Source organism: Mesocricetus auratus, unplaced genomic scaffold (genome assembly GCF_017639785.1).
Source record: "Mesocricetus auratus isolate SY011 unplaced genomic scaffold, BCM_Maur_2.0 Super-Scaffold_100691, whole genome shotgun sequence".
NCBI lineage: Eukaryota > Metazoa > Chordata > Mammalia > Rodentia > Cricetidae > Mesocricetus > Mesocricetus auratus.
Genome location: NW_024429267.1, coordinates 51,237,203 through 51,254,395, shown reverse-complemented (window position 1 = coordinate 51,254,395; position 17,193 = coordinate 51,237,203). Strand labels below are relative to the sequence as shown.

The window sequence follows — 17,193 nt, the reverse complement described above, 5'->3', positions numbered from 1 at the left end:
GCCCTGGGGAAGTAATTAAGAGGGAGTGAGGAAGGGAAGCAAGGGGCCATCCTCTCCCTGGGTCCTCAGACTTACAGAGATCCCCCTGCCTCCGCTTCCTGAGCTCTGGCATTAAAGGTATGGACCACCACTCACCCATGTTAAACCCCGATTCTCATGGAGGAGACACAGTGTGTAGCTGGCAAGTATAGCAGGCTGTCCAAGGGCTCTGAGGGCTTGTTTTGCTTGCTCGGTTTTGTAAAAAACTCATTTATTTTGTGTGTATATGTGGTGTGTGTATGTGACAGCACGTGTGTGGGAGTCAGGATATTTGGGAGTTGGCTCCATCTTTCTACCGTGTGAGTTCTTGGGATCAAACTCAAGTCCTGGGCTTGGAGGCAAGTGCTTTTACCCCCTGAACCATCTCATCATCCCTAACTCTTGTCATTTTAAAGACTGTTCATTTAAGTTGGGTGTTGGTGGTGCATGCCTTTAATCCCAGCACTTGGGAGGCAGAGGCAGGCAGATCTCTGTGATTTCGAGACCAGCCTGGTCTACAGAGCAAGTTCCAGAACAGGCTCCAAAACAATACAGAGAAACCCTGTTTCGAAAAACCGAAAGAAGAAACAGAAAAAGCCCCAAGACTCCAAAAGGCCAGGAGGACTTTCTACCCCCTCCCACCGCCATTCCATATGTTTACTTGTTGTTTTAAGACTGTCACTTGTAGCCCAAGCTGTCCCCTAACTTGCTGTGGAGCAGGGAGATGACCTTGAAGTTTTGAGCCTCCTTCCTCCATCTCCCAAGTCCTGGGGTGACAGGTGTGTGCTACCATGCACAATTTGTATAGTGCTTCAAATACGGTACGCTCACACCCTATCAAATGAGTAAACTCCCCCATCCTCAGGCTCCATAGATTCCAATTATGTTTTCTGTATGTCTGCAGGGTTAGGAGAGTAGCTGGCCCTAAACTTGTCTAATCCTTTCTCTCCTCCCCATCTCTCACCACCCTTCTTCCTTCCTTCCTTCCTTCCTTCCTTCCTTCCTTCCTTCCTTCCTTCCTTCCAAAACAATCTTCCCCAACCCTCAAAAAAAATCTCATGTTTCCCAGGCTGCCCTAGAACTCACTATGCAACTGAGAAGAGCACTGAACTCCAGTTCTCCTGCCTTCACCTCCAAACTGCTCAGATCACAGGTGTGTGTCACGGTTTGCGAGGTGCTAAGGAGCTAATCCATGGCCTCACCCGTGCTAGGAAAGCACCACCCCTGAGCCACACCCTAGTCCTTTTCTGTTCCCTTTTCAGATGTATTTTCTTGCGTCCCAGGCTGGTCTTGGACTTGTTATTCAATCAAGGATGACCAAGTCCCTCCCTCTTTGTCCCCACCTCCCAAGTGCTGGGATTGCAGGTGTGTGCCACCATGACAATGCTGGTAAAGGTATTCCACTCGCGCATATGCATGTCATACACACACACACATGTGCACACACACACGTGCACCCATGACAATGCTGGTAAAGGTATTCCACTCGCGCATATGCATGTCATACACACACACACACACACACACACACACACACACGCATGCACGTGCACACACACCCATGCACACACGAACGCATGCATGCACGCACACACTTTCTTCCTAGGACACAGACATTTTAAATGCCGAATCTTCCGAGTAAGGAGAACTGTATGGTCTGTCTGCCCAGTCAAGTGTAGAAGCCAGAATCAGTTGAAAGCTCTGACTCCTCACAACAGTGAGAAAATAAACACCTTCCAGAGCACACAAAACCTGCATTTAGTTCTCATCCTCCCTGGGCCAGTAAACCACCCATTTGGCAGCTGGGTGCGGCTCACAGGAAGGTGCCACTTCAGCGCCTCTGGAAAACACTAAAGGTCTGGGTGAGGGTGGCCTAGACCATGGATGGGCAACGCCCTCCAGCACCTGCCTGTGTCACTTAGTTACTAGGAACTAATAAGCAAGTGAAGATAATGGCTGTAGAAGCTTCTGGAATAATTTCACAAGGAATTTTAGAATCTATGCCAACAAAAAAGTGTATTTATAGTGGGAATCTATTTTATATAATTTATTTATTTATCTAATACCAAAAATTTTGTAACAATTCACAGAGTTTGCAGCTAGTCTGTGGCTAGACCACCCTAATGGTACCCACTCTGATCTGGAAGGTTACAAAATGGATAAAAAAATAAAAAACACCCAAAAATCCATTCACTAAAATGTGCTCGGAACTGTGACTGGATTAAGCCAGACTGGGACAGAAGCTTTATTTTTAACAATTCTGTGTTTATGGGTTAGTACAGTGCTTGCTTAGCATTCGTGAAGCTCTGGATCCTTCCCCCAGCCCTATATAAACTCCTGCCTTTTAGTTCTTCAACTGGGAGAGAAAACAAACTCCATCAAGACCCTAGACTGTATCAGGACTATCTCAACAAAAACATAACAAAACAAAAACAAACTCTGGCCATGGGGGCGCACACCTTTAATCCCAGCACTCGGGAGGCAGAGGCAGGCGGATCTCTGAGTTCCAGGCCAGCCTGGTCTACAGAGTGAGGTCCAGGTCAGACAGAGCTGCCACACAGAGAAACCTTGTCTAAAAGAAAAGAAACGGGTAGGAGAGATGTCTGAGTGGATGGAAGCGGCCCCTGTCAGGCACAAGCCTAAGGGTCTGAGTGTGATCCCCAGGGCCCACATGCAGGAGGAGAGAACAGACTCCTGCCCGATGTCCTATGCATGCATGCCATAGCATGTGTGCATGCACACATACACGTACACACACACACCACACACACAAACGCACACACGCACACTCACACTACACACAGGCACACTCACACCACACATACACACATGCACACACGCACACACGCATATACACACACTCACACTCATAGTAATGAAAAAGTAAACAACAAAAATATAGTGCATGTGTGTGCATATATGCATGTGTATGTGTGTGTCTGTCTGTGTGTATCTCTGTGTGTGTGTCTGTATGTGTGTGCTGCTGGAAATTAAACTCAGAGCTTAACACATGCTGGATAAGTACTTTATGAATGATTTATTCCCCCCAGACTGGGAAAATATAACATATTAATTACAAATATCCTATAAGAAAACCTATGGTATGTAAATGAACATTCTTTCCTTCCTTCCACCCACCCTCCCTCCCTCCCTCCCTCCCTCCCTCCCTCCCTCCCTCCCTCCCTTCCTTCCTTCCTCCCTTTTCAAGACAGGGTTTCGGGCTGGAGAGATGGCTCAGAGGTTAAGAGCACTGACTGCTCTTCAGGAGGTTCTGAGTTCAATTCCCAGCAACCACATGGTGGCTCACAACCATCCTTAATGAGATCTGGTGCTTTCTTCTGGTGTGCAGACATACATGGAGGCAAGATGTTGTATTCATAATAAATAAATAAATAAATCTTTAAAAAAAAAGACAGGGTTTCTCTGTGTAACAGGCTTGGCTGTCCTGGAACTCCCTCTGTAGACCAGACTGGCTTCAAACTCAGAGATCCTCCTGGCTCTGCCCCCAAAGGGCTGGGAACAAAGGCGTGCACCACCACCACAACCAGATGCAAATGACCATTTCTAAGCAATTAGAAAACTTGACAAAATATTTCAGCTGACATGAGGAAAGTATAATGCTGGATTGACATGTCATGACTTCACTGCCATTGGTGAAAAGAATATTTGGCCTAATTCACAAACGTTGGGACTATGGAATGTGAGCTATCAGACACTTCCAATGGGAGGGTATGATGGCTGATGTTGATTGCCTGCTTCACGGGATCTATAATCACAGAGTGACAAACCTTTGGCCATGCCAGTGAGAGATTCCTAGTTGAGGTTACCTGAGGTGAGAAGACCCACACTAAAAGTGGGAGGTGCCACTCTGTGGGCGGGGTCCTCAGCTGCATGAGAAGGGAAAAAGTAAACTGAACATTTGCTCTGCTTCCTGACGGTGGATGTCATGTGACCAGATGTTCCTTGCTTCTGCGGCAATGACTCCCCACAGGGATGGCAGAGGGTCAATGGACCACACTGGCTTAGAAAACACTTGGGGAGTGACCTTGAAGCCGGACAGTCACATTGTAAGGCAGAGTCCTGCTTGGAGGAGACAATGACAAGATACTTCCTGAGGACCAAGTGACATGGGTGACAATCACCATGGTAGACAGCTCCTGACAGCCACAAAAATGGAAACAAGCCTAATGTCCCCTCTGGCAGGCTGACAGACATCCTGGGCAGTACCAAACTATGGATAGTAATTAGCAGTGGAGACATACAATAAGGTGGATTGCAGCATCCTAAAGGTGCTCCAGTAATTCCAAATTCCCCATGATCTACAAGACATTTGAGGACAAACTGTCCTAACAGCTCAATGGTTAAAGTGCTTTCTGTACAAACGTGAGGGCCTGAGTTCAGATCCCCGGAAACTCCCATACCAGCTGGGTGGGTGTAGTGACCTACGCATAATTTCATTTAAACGTCAGAAGGTAGAGACAGAGCAAGCTGGCAGCAAGACTATCTCTGTTTACATTGGTGAGCTCTGGGTTGCATTTATATATATACAGGCAAAGGCACCCATAAGACATAATAGAGTATAAACTTTAAAAAAAGCAACTTAGCCTGGGTCAAGTCTCTCCTTAGAGAAGAAGGGTGGGCATGTTAACTCCTCACCTCCAGCAGGTAGATCAAGAGTGCAGTTGTGAATGCCCGACGCACCTGGATTCCCAGAGATAGAGGCTCTCAATGCCTGGGCATGGCAAGCGTTGGCCGTCTGAAAGCCCCGTGGGGGCTCCATGTAGGCAGGCGACGCTTACCTTTCCCGCAGGCTTGCACGAGTCCATACCACTCCCCACAGCTGTTACACAGCAAGGTGAAGGCAGTTTCTCGATGACCTGTGACGGAGCCGGGTGCACACACATACAGCAGTTCATCACCCATCTCCAAGCCGGTGCGACCCTGCAGGATGGTGTGTGGGAAGGATGGTGGGTCTCCACACGGCCTCTCTGAGGGAAAGGAGCAACAGTCAGCGTCTCCAAGCTGTGGTGGTTACTCTTGTCAACTAGCAGGGTTAGAATCATTGTGGAAATGTATCTCCGGGCATGTCTTCGTGGGATTTTCTAGGTTGGGTTAATTGGGTTGGAGGACTTTAATGTAGGTGGCACCATTTGATGGGCTGTGGGTCCAGGACTGAGTACAAAGGAGAGGTGTGGTCGTGCGCGCCTTTCATGCCAGTGCTTGGGAGGCAGAGGAAGGAGGATCTCTGTGAGTTTGAAGCCAGCCTGGTCTACAGAGTGAGTTCCAAGATAGTCAGGACTGCACAGAAGAGAGAAAGAGACAGAGAGAGGGAGACAGAGACAGAGAAACACACAGAGAGAGACAGAGAGGGACAAACAGAGAGACACAGAGACAGAGAGGAACAGAGAGAGAGACAGAGACAGAGAGACAGAGAGCTAGCTAGCTGACTGGGATGCAGGTGTCTTGAACCCTCTTTACCACATATGGACTGCACCCTCAGACTGTGAGACAAAAGAAACCCACCCTGTCAGGCACCCCACCCCAGCATCATGTCAAGTAATGGATATACAAATGATATAAAACTTTTCCAGACTGTGAGAAGAAAAAACACTGCAGAGTGAACTCTCCTACCATGACACCCTGTTCTTTTCCCCAAGTTCCACATATACCCAACCCCAGGGACAACCTCATTTAACTCATGGCCTGGCAGAAGGCCTGGCCGAGGGAAACACACACACACACACACACACACACACACACACACACACACACACAGCTTGTTGAATGACTCAGTGTGGTTCCAAATGCTACTGTTTGTATTTTTAAACTGCCAGACACCAAGACCCCTGGGCCTTGAGTGACTCAGACATACGAGTCCAGAAGCAGTTCCTTTTGCCTTGTTAGGATGAGGACATGTCTCTCATCCAGAAGCCTACATCTTCAGGGTGGTGGTGGCTCACGCCGTTAGCCCCAGCACTCGGGAGGCAGAGGCAGGTGGATCTTTGTGAGTTTGAGGCCAGCCTGGTCTACAGAGTGAGTTCCTAGACAGCCAGAGCTACACAGAGAAACCCTGTCTTGAAAAACCAAAACTAAATAGAATAAAATTGGAGATGGGAATGGGGAGGCTGCAAACAAGCCCAGGAGTGGGCGGGATGCGTTCATCCATTCTCCCGAGTGTGGGTGCGTTCATCCATTCTCCCGAGCGCGGGATGCGTTCATCCATTCTCCCGAGCGCGGGATGCGTTCATCCATTCTCCCGAGTGTGGGTGCGTTCATCCATTCTCCCGAGTGTGGGTGCGTTCATCCATTCTCCCGAGTGTGGGTGCGTTCATCCATTCTCCCGAGCGCGGGATGCGTTCATCCATTCTCCCGAGCGCGGGATGCGTTCATCCATTCTCCCGAGTGTGGGTGCGTTCATCCATTCTCCCGAGTGTGGGTGCGTTCATCCATTCTCCCGAGTGTGGATGCGTTCATCCATTCTCCCGAGTGTGGGTGCGTTCATCCATTCTCCCGAGTGTGGGTGCGTTCATCCATTCTCCCGAGTGTGGGTGCGTTCATCCATTCTCCCGAGCGCGGGATGCGTTCATCCATTCTCCCGAGCGCGGGATGCGTTCATCCATTCTCCCGAGCGCGGGATGCGTTCATCCATTCTCCCGAGTGTGGGTGCGTTCATCCATTCTCCCGAGTGTGGGATGCGTTCATCCATTCTCCCGAGTGTGGATGCGTTCATCCATTCTCCCGAGTGTGGGTGCGTTCATCCATTCTCCCGAGTGTGGGTGCGTTCATCCATTCTCCCGAGCGTGGATGCGTTCATCCATTCTCCCGAGTGTGGGTGCGTTCATCCATTCTCCCGAGTGTGGGTGCGTTCATCCATTCTCCCGAGTGTGGGTGCGTTCATCCATTCTCCCTGCTCCCGAGTGTGGGTGCGTTCATCCATTCTCCCGAGTGTGGGTGCGTTCATCCATTCTCCCTGCTCCCGAGTGTGGGTGCGTTCATCCATTCTCCCGAGTGTGGGTGCGTTCATCCATTCTCCCGAGTGTGGGTGCGTTCATCCATTCTCCCTGCTCCCGGGTGTGGGATGCGTTCATCCATTCTCCCGAGTGTGGGTGCGTTCATCCATTCTCCCGAGCGTGGATGCGTTCATCCATTCTCCCTGCTCCCGAGTGTGGGTGCGTTCATCCATTCTCCCTGCTCCCGAGTGTGGGTGCGTTCATCCATTCTCCCGAGTGTGGGTGCGTTCATCCATTCTCCCGAGTGTGGGTGCGTTCATCCATTCTCCCTGCTCCCGAGTGTGGGTGCGTTCATCCATTCTCCCGAGTGTGGGTGCGTTCATCCATTCTCCCTGCTCCCGAGTGTGGGTGCGTTCATCCATTCTCCCGAGTGTGGGTGCGTTCATCCATTCTCCCGAGCGTGGGTGCGTTCATCCATTCTCCCGAGTGTGGGTGCGTTCATCCATTCTCCCGAGTGTGGGTGCGTTCATCCATTCTCCCGAGTGTGGGTGCGTTCATCCATTCTCCCGAGTGTGGGTGCGTTCATCCATTCTCCCGAGTGTGGGTGCGTTCATCCATTCTCCCGAGTGTGGGTGCGTTCATCCATTCTCCCGAGTGTGGGTGCGTTCATCCATTCTCCCGAGTGTGGGATGCGTTCATCCATTCTCCCGAGTGTGGGTGCGTTCATCCATTCTCCCGAGTGTGGGTGCGTTCATCCATTCTCCCGAGTGTGGGTGCGTTCATCCATTCTCCCGAGTGTGGGTGCGTTCATCCATTCTCCCGAGTGTGGGTGCGTTCATCCATTCTCCCGAGTGTGGGATGCGTTCATCCATTCTCCCGAGTGTGGGTGCGTTCATCCATTCTCCCGAGTGTGGGTGCGTTCATCCATTCTCCCTGCTCCCGAGTGTGGGTGCGTTCATCCATTCTCCCGAGTGTGGGTGCGTTCATCCATTCTCCCGAGCGTGGGTGCGTTCATCCATTCTCCCGAGTGTGGGTGCGTTCATCCATTCTCCCGAGCGTGGGTGCGTTCATCCATTCTCCCGAGTGTGGGTGCGTTCATCCATTCTCCCGAGTGTGGGTGCGTTCATCCATTCTCCCTGCTCCCGAGTGTGGGTGCGTTCATCCATTCTCCCGAGCGCGGGATGCGTTCATCCATTCTCCCGAGTGTGGGTGCGTTCATCCATTCTCCCGAGTGTGGGTGCGTTCATCCATTCTCCCGAGTGTGGGTGCGTTCATCCATTCTCCCGAGTGTGGGTGCGTTCATCCATTCTCCCGAGTGTGGGTGCGTTCATCCATTCTCCCGAGTGTGGGTGCGTTCATCCATTCTCCCGAGTGTGGGTGCGTTCATCCATTCTCCCGAGTGTGGGTGCGTTCATCCATTCTCCCGAGTGTGGGTGCGTTCATCCATTCTCCCGAGTGTGGGTGCGTTCATCCATTCTCCCGAGTGTGGATGCGTTCATCCATTCTCCCGAGTGTGGGTGCGTTCATCCATTCTCCCGAGTGTGGGTGCGTTCATCCATTCTCCCGAGTGTGGGTGCGTTCATCCATTCTCCCTGCTCCCGAGTGTGGGTGCGTTCATCCATTCTCCCGAGTGTGGATGCGTTCATCCATTCTCCCGAGTGTGGGTGCGTTCATCCATTCTCCCGAGTGTGGGTGCGTTCATCCATTCTCCCGAGTGTGGGTGCGTTCATCCATTCTCCCGAGTGTGGGTGCGTTCATCCATTCTCCCGAGTGTGGGTGCGTTCATCCATTCTCCCGAGTGTGGGTGCGTTCATCCATTCTCCCGAGTGTGGGTGCGTTCATCCATTCTCCCGAGCGTGGGTGCGTTCATCCATTCTCCCGAGTGTGGGTGCGTTCATCCATTCTCCCGAGTGTGGGATGCGTTCATCCATTCTCCCGAGTGTGGGTGCGTTCATCCATTCTCCCGAGTGTGGGTGCGTTCATCCATTCTCCCGAGCGTGGGTGCGTTCATCCATTCTCCCGAGTGTGGGTGCGTTCATCCATTCTCCCGAGTGTGGGTGCGTTCATCCATTCTCCCGAGTGTGGGTGCGTTCATCCATTCTCCCGAGTGTGGGTGCGTTCATCCATTCTCCCGAGTGTGGGTGCGTTCATCCATTCTCCCTGCTCCCGAGTGTGGGTGCGTTCATCCATTCTCCCGAGTGTGGGTGCGTTCATCCATTCTCCCGAGTGTGGGTGCGTTCATCCATTCTCCCTGCTCCCGAGTGTGGGTGCGTTCATCCATTCTCCCTGCTCCCGGGTGTGGGTGCGTTCATCCATTCTCCCGAGTGTGGGTGCGTTCATCCATTCTCCCTGCTCCCGAGTGTGGGTGCGTTCATCCATTCTCCCTGCTCCCGAGTGTGGGTGCGTTCATCCATTCTCCCTGCTCCCGAGTGTGGGTGCGTTCATCCATTCTCCCTGCTCCCGAGCGTGGGTGCGTTCATCCATTCTCCCTGCTCCCGAGTGTGGGTGCGTTCATCCATTCTCCCTGCTCCCGAGTGTGGGTGCGTTCATCCATTCTCCCTGCTCCCGAGTGTGGGTGCGTTCATCCATTCTCCCTGCTCCCGAGTGTGGGTGCGTTCATCCATTCTCCCTGCTCCCGAGCGTGGATGCCGTGTGACTAGCTGTTTGAGGTTTCTGTGCTCATGGATGAGTCTGATACTAAGATAGCCCCTTTCTCCCTCCCTGAGCTGCTTTTCATCAGGGTCTATTATCACGGCCAGCAGAACTGAAAATAGACCAGCGATGGTATGTGTTATCATTTGTGATTCCCTAAGTTCAAAGGGCATTGAACACCTCGTTCATACACTTGCTTACTGTCTGTCTATTTCTTTGGCAAAGCACTTGTTCAGGTCTTTTGTCCATTCTCTATTTTTATTTATTTTTATTTTTATTCCCTTTTTGGTTTTTTGAGACAGAGTTTCTCTGTGTAACAGCCCTGGCTGTCCTGGAACTTGCTTTGTAGACTAGTCTGGCCTCAGACTCAGAGAGATTTGCCTGCCTCTGCCTCCCGTGTGCTGGGATCACTCCCCGGCTTTGTCCATTTTTAAAACAAGCTGTTTGTTTATATTATTGCTGAGTCTTGAAGAGTTCTTTGGTTCATCGGTCAGTCCTTCATGTCTTCCACAGACCTGTTCCCTGGCCTGTGGCTCATTTTCTCATTCTGTTGGTGCACCTGTGGGACGGAATTTAATCTAATGAGCTCCAACTGTCAATGTCATCTTTCACAGGCTGTCATATCCAAGGACACCTGGGCTTTCTCCTCCATGGTCTCGGGAGTCTGTAGCGTGGCACTTTGGAATCAGGTCTGTGACCCATGTAGAGTTCATGCCTGTGCGGGGCTTAAGGTCAGCTGCAGGATGTCCAGTTTTTCTGGTATCTAAATTGATAAAACTGTCTTTATTCCATTGTGTTTCTTTGCCCCCTTTCAAAGATTAATTGGTCAAACTGATGTGAATCTGGTTTTGAGCTTTCTGTTCTGTCACATTGATCTGAGTTACTGCCCCACAAGCACCCTCTCTCTTGCGTACTGTAAATTTACAGGAGTCCTGAAGTCCAGCAGTGTTGGACCTCTGACTTCATTGTTTAATATCCTCTGAGTCCTTTGGTTATAGTGTCTATAGCAAATGATTATATCCATAAATAACTTCAGGACATTTTGATTATAGTATTGTGTCAAAAGGAAATCAACTTGGGAAGACCCAAGGGGTTGATAATATCGTCTTACTGTTCCCATGGAACACTTCTCTTTCTTTATCTCCTCAGTGTTTTGTAGTTTGCTTTGTACTTAACATTCATTTTAGATTTATAGATAAGTATTGGCTTGGGGAGCACTACTGTAAGTGATCCGTCTTGAATTTTAAGTCCCACTGAGCACTGCTGTATGGAGGGAAGCAGAGTGTTGACTTTTATTTAACAACTTTGTATTCTAGTTTCATTTCTGCTGCTGTGACAAAAAGGCACCTTAGGGGACAAAGGGTTTGTTCAGCTTACAGTTCCAGGTTATGGTCCCCCAGTGGGGGGAAGTCGGGACAGTAGGGACTTGAAGATGTTACTCCCATCACATCCACGGTCTGGAAATGGAGAGGAATGAAGTCTTGCTAGCTAGTTCACCTTCTTGCCTGTGCTCAGCTGGATGTCTCCACTCTCATCCGTTCAGGATTCTCTTGCCTAGGGATGGTGCTGCCCACAGTGGGCTGGGTCTTCCCACATCAATTAACTAAGACAGTCTTCCACAGCCATGACTACAGCCAGTGTTGATGATCCCACATTGAGATTCTCTCCCTAAGTGATTCTAGGTTACGTCAAGTTAATAATCAACGCTGGCTCTATACGCATCATAATTTGTATCCTTCTACTTTGCTATGATCTATTTCAAGACACTTGTCAATTGCTTTAGGCTCTGGCGTTGGAGATACGGCTCAGTGGGTAAGGGTAATGCAAGCCTGATGCTGGGTTCAATCCAGAACTCACATGGTCAATGGAGAGAACCAAGTCTCAGAAGTTATCCTCTGACCTCTACAGGTGCACCATGGCATACGCACACCCTCTACCCACTGAGCAAATAGAGAACTGTTAAAACATTGTTTGAGGTTTTATACCTACACAGTCATTTTATCTGAAGACAGAGACACCTTTAGCTTTACTGCTCTGCACACTTTTTATTTTATCTTACTTAAAAGGTTTATTTTTATTATTTTTATTATGTATATTTATGTGGGAGTTTGTGAAGGTGTGTGTTGGATTTCCTGGAGCTGGAGTTATACGAAGGTGGCCATAAACCACCTGATGGGAGCCAAACTCCTGCCCTCTGGAAGAGCAGTACATACTTCACTCAACTACTGAGCCTTCTTTCTGTCCTCCTGCATATACCTTTTCTTCCTTTCCAGTTGATGTTGGAAGACAAGGGTAAGAGGTCAGTTCTGGTCTTAGTGAGAACCCCTTCACGTCTCACCATTCAGAGAAACAGGAGAAATAGGTTTTTTTTTCTAGATGTTCTCTGTCAACTCGAGAAAGTCCCTCTCTATTTCAATAATGGTGAAAATCTTTATTTTGTCACCCATGGGTGCTGGATTTGGTCAACTGCTTTTCTCATGAATGAAAATTGTCATGTGATTTCTTCTGTAGTCTGTTGGCCTAATGGAGTATATCAATTACTCTTTTGGTGTGAAACCAGATAAGTGCACCTGGGGTCAATCCCACTTGGTCATTGTGCGTGTGTGTGTATGTATCCGTGCGTGCGTGCGTGCGTGCGTGTGTGTGTGTGTGTGTGTGTGTGTGTGTGTGTGTGTGTGTGTGTACATGCAGAGTCCAGAGCAGCACCTCAAGTGTCCTTCCTAGCTCTCCTCCACCTTATTATAGCTTTGAGACTTGGTCTGTCATGAAAGCTGAAGCTTGAGTAGGCTGCTTGCCCAAAAAGCTCCCAGGATCCCCCCACCCCGTCTCCACCCCCAAATCTGGGGCAACAGGCATGTACAGCTTTTTGCTTATATGATGAAGATTTGAACCCAGAACTTAATACTTGCAGAGTAAGTGTTCTTACCCACTAAGCCATCTTCCCAGCTCTGGTAATTTTTTTGTGTGGGCTGGAGTGAGGAATAGGGTTTTACTATATAACCCAGACTGACCTCAAATTTGTGATTCTCCTTCCCCTGCCTTCTGGAGTGGTGGGATTCCAGGCATGTCACCACACAACTCTGTAATTCTTTTGTATCTTGTTAGATTGGATTTGCTAATGTTTCCTTGTCTGTGTTCCTGAGATATATTGGTCTGTAGCCCTCTTTTCTTGGAATGTCTTGTCTGGTTTTGGTTTGGAGGTAATAACAGCCTCATGGAATGAATTAGGAAGTATTCCTTCTGCTTTAAACTTCTGGAAATTTTTGTAGAGAATCAGCATGATTTCTTCCTTAATGCTCAGGCCCATCTGTGCCTGATGCTTTCTGTTTCAGAGTTATTGTTTATTCTGTTTTCTGGCAGAGACGAACTTTGTGAGATTGCTCCTGAGTTCTTAACAGTTTTGCTAGACTGTTCTTTCAGTGAGCTGACTCATTTCCTCTAGGTTTTCAAAGCTGAGGGCACAGCTACTCAGACCTTATTTATATTTAATTGTATGTACTTATGTGTGTCTGTGTGTGGGTTTGTGCACATGAGTGCAGAGGACGGAAAAGGGGGTCAGAACCCCCGCAGCTGGGATTACAGGTGGTTGTAACCCATCCAGCATGTGTGTTGGGAATCAAACTGGCTGACTGACATAAGAGGCGCCCAATGCTAAGAACTGAAACCGGGTCCTGTGTAAAAGCAGCAGGCTGTCTTCCCTGCTGAGCCATTGCTCCAGCCCTAGTTGTCATTTTTTTTGTTTTGTTTTGTTTTTCGAGACAGGGTTTCTCTATATTGTTTTTGGAACCTGTCCTGGAACTCGCTTGGTAGACCAGGCTGGTCTCTAACTCACAGAGATCCTCCTGTCTCTGCCTCCCAAGTGCTGGGATTAAAGGCATGAGCCACTAATGCCCAGCTCCTAGTTGTCATTTTTATGACTCATTTAATATCCACAAGATCTGTAGTGATTACCCTTGTCCCATTTCTTTCTTTTCTTTTTTTGGGGGGGGTAGGTAGGTCTCACTGTATAGCTCTGGCTGGCCTAGTTGACCAGTTGCCCTCAAACTCATAGAGATCCTCCTGCCTCTGTCTTCTGAGTGCTGGGATTAAAGGCAAGTACCACCATGCCCAGATGTTTTTTTCATTTCTTTTAAAAATATTATTTTATTATTTGTGTTTGTGTGTGTGTGTGTGTGTGTGTGTGTGTGTGTGTGTGTGTGTGTGTGTGTGTGCATATAGAGGCTAGAAGAGAGTGTCAGCTTCCCTGGATCTGGATTTAGATGGTCATGGACCACTCAATCCAATGTGGATGCTTGGAATCAAAATCTGGTCCTCCAAAAGACCAGTAAGTGGTCTTTACCAGTGAGCTATCTCTCCTGCGCTCCCTTTTCCATTTCTTTTCTTTTTTTTTTAAATGGTAACTTTTTAAAAAAGATTTATTTATTATGAATACAACACATCCTGCTCCATGTATGTCTGCAGGTCAGAAGAGGGCACCAGATCTCATTATGGACGGCTGTGAGCCACCATGTGGTTGCTGGGAATTGAACTCAGGACCTCTGGAAGAGCAGCCAGTGCTTTTAACCTCTGAGCCATTTTTTTCATTTCCTATAGGTTTTATTTTTCTTACTGTGGCTAGAGGTTTATCAATGTTATTTGCCATGTCAAAGCACTAACTTTGGGTTTTACTGATTTTTCTCTTATTTTCCTATTCTCCATTTCTTTGTGCTCGTCTCTTTTGAGTGTCTTACTGAAGCTTAGATGATAGATTTTAGATCTTCTTTCTTTCTAATGTAAACACTCAAAGCTATACATTTCTGTTTGATGACTGTCTCATGGATTTTAATAAGTTGTATTTTATTCTCATTTAGTTGAAAAAAATCTCTTGGTTAGTTTTTATTTGATTCATGTGTTAGAATATTTCTTAAAAATTCTGTGTCTGGCCGGGCATTGGTGGCACACGCCTTTAATCCCAGCACTCGGGAGGCAGAGGCAGGCGGATCTCTGTGAGTTCAAGACCAGCCTGGTCTACAGAGTGAGTTCCAAGACAGCTTCCAAAGCCACAGAGAAACCCTGTCTCGAAAAACCAAAAAAAAAAAAAATTCTGTGTCTGTGCACTTATTCTCTGTTTCTAACATTTATTTTTGTTCTCTCTAAGAATTTCTATTTAGGGCTATTGAGATGGTTCAGTGTGTAAAGGGGCTTGCCACAAAGTCTGGAGACATGAGTTCAATTCCTGGTTCCCACATAATAGAAGGATAGAACTGACTCCTACATGTTGTCCTCTCAGCTCCACACCAGTGCTGTGGCACACATGAGTGCAAGTGCACGCGCGCACACACACACACTAAACAAACAAACAAATAAATAAATAGATGAAAGATTTAAAGTGTTATCAATCTGCCAGCTCACTTCATGTTTTTCCTGCTATTCCGGGGGGGGGGGGGTGTAGCATCTTAGATTGTCACATGTTGGGGCAAAAAGCCTCCCCACCGTGTGTGTGTGTGTGTGTGTGTGTGTGTGTGTTTGTGTGTGTGTGTGTGTGAGCGTATGTGTATGCATGTGTGTGCACACTCTCACATGTGTGTGCCTGTGGGTGTATGCATGTATGTGTGCACACTCTCATGTGTGTGCACACTCTCACATGTGTGTATGTGATCTGTATTTGCCCACATGTACATGTGTAGAGTCCGGAGGCTTATGTCCTGTTCCTCCTGCATTGCTGTCTGCCTTACTTTTTGAGACAGTGTGGGTCACAGAACCTGGAGCTCACTTTTTTTTTGTCTAGAGTGACTAGCCAGTGAACCCCAAGATCCACCTGTCTCAGCTCCTGGCACTGGGGTTACAGATATGTTACAGACATGTGCCATAACACTTGGGTTTTTGTGGGTGCTGGGATCCGAACCGAGGTCTTCTTGCTTGTACAGCATGTACTGTAGGCAGGCCTACTGGTGAGCTTTTTAAAAACGTGGATCCTGGATATTTGAACTCAGATCCAAGTACTTTACCCCCTGAGCCATCTCCCAGTCCCACATTTTATTTAATTATTTTTAGGATGAATATGTAGGAGTAGAAGTGCCACATCAAAGTGAAGAAGTCTTTTTGTCCCCCAAAGGAAAATAATTTGAAGTGCAGATTTCCTCTTTTAATATTCCATCCTTTTTTTTTTTTAGTTCTCATGCCGTCAAGTCATCCAAGAAACATGTTGTTCAAAAAGAGCTATACTGGGCTGGTGAGATGGCTCAGTGGGTAGAGAGGCTTAGATTTTACCCATAGGCCCAAATACATTGTCTTGTCAAATTGACTCAACCTGGAGTTACCTGGGAAGAGGGAACCTCAGAACGGTCTGTGGGCATGTCTGTGAGAGATTGTCTTGATTGCTGAAAAGTGTGGGGGGACCTAGCCCACCTTGGGTGTCACCATCCCTAGGCTGGTGGGTTTGGGCTGCATACGAAATCTAGCTAAACACAACCAGTCGGTGAGCCAGTCACAGCATTCCTCCACAGTCTCTGCTTAGTTCCTGCTTGGGCTCCTGCCCTGACGCCCCTCAATGACAGACAGTGACCTGGAAGTGTAAGCCAAATCATCCCTTTCCTTCCCAAGTTGCTTTTGGTCAGAGTGAACCACAATGGTTGAATCACAGACAAGTCTAGGACCTACGTTATTCTTGGCTTACTAGTTTGTTTTCCTTTACTTTTTCGTTTGAGCTACTGGAAACAGAACCCAGGGCCTCACACAGGTGGGACAAGCATTCTACCATTGAGCTAAGCTTCCAGCTCTCTCTTAGCTTAAGACTTAGGCAAGGGGCTAAGAGACTGTGGGCATATTACATGCAGATGCAATCTGTGTGTTCTTAACCTTGTCCAATGACTTTGAAAGAAAGTCATGGGTAATTCATTAGTTAAAAATTGTGTAGGGTTTCTGGGCAGTGGTGGCACACACCTTTAATCCCAGCATTTGGGAGGCAGAGGTGGGAGGATCTCTGTGAGTTTGAGGTCAGCCTGGTCTACAGAGTAAGTTTCAGGTCAGCCAGGACTACACACACACACACACACACACACACACACACACACACACACACACACACACACACAAAACCTGTCTCAAAAAAACCAAAAAGCAAACAAAAAATCATGTAGGCTTAGCATGAAGAAGCCATGCTATTATTACTCTGTATGTGCAGAGCTCTTGTTGAACTAGGCACGATTCACGGTAACAGTTCACACTTGAGCCTGAGTTTGTCCCTGTGTCAGGCAGGGCTAAGAGATTTACTTGTTTAGCTCCTCTGTCTGTGGCTAATTCTAACACTCTTCCCAAGCATGGAAGTACAGAGCCAGGATTAGAAACGAGGAAACAGAAGGAGAGAGTCCATGGGTCTGGTCCCCAAACAGTGTTAACATAGAGGCTTTTTCTTCAGGACAAACTGAGGTCTAGCATGGGCTTGCCTTTCGTCATAGACATGGGTCTCCATGTGGGAAGCAAGTTCAGGGTCTCCCACTCATCCACAACCCTCCTCCAGCAACTGGAGCAGCCAACCACAAGATACTCAAAAGCCCATCCTAGCCAAGAGCCTGGCAATGACTTCCCATTTCCC

General features: G+C 48.2%; 1 protein-coding gene across 3 annotated transcripts in view; it reads right to left on the bottom strand.

Annotated features, from left to right (window-relative positions):
* The window catches only part of Susd5 (sushi domain containing 5), a 41,669-nt gene that overhangs the window by 13,959 nt on the left and 10,517 nt on the right, over positions 1-17,193 (bottom strand). The window contains exon 4 of one of the 3 annotated variants that reach the window (XM_005075023.4): positions 4,818-5,006. The exons of 1 other annotated variant lie outside the window; for it this stretch is intronic. In XM_005075023.4, coding sequence (XP_005075080.1) covers positions 4,818-5,006 — 189 coding nt within the window. Of the gene's footprint in view, positions 1-3,845; positions 4,782-4,817; positions 5,007-17,193 lie in introns of those variants that run through there. One more of the 3 variants, XM_040739890.1, reaches the window with a different exon arrangement.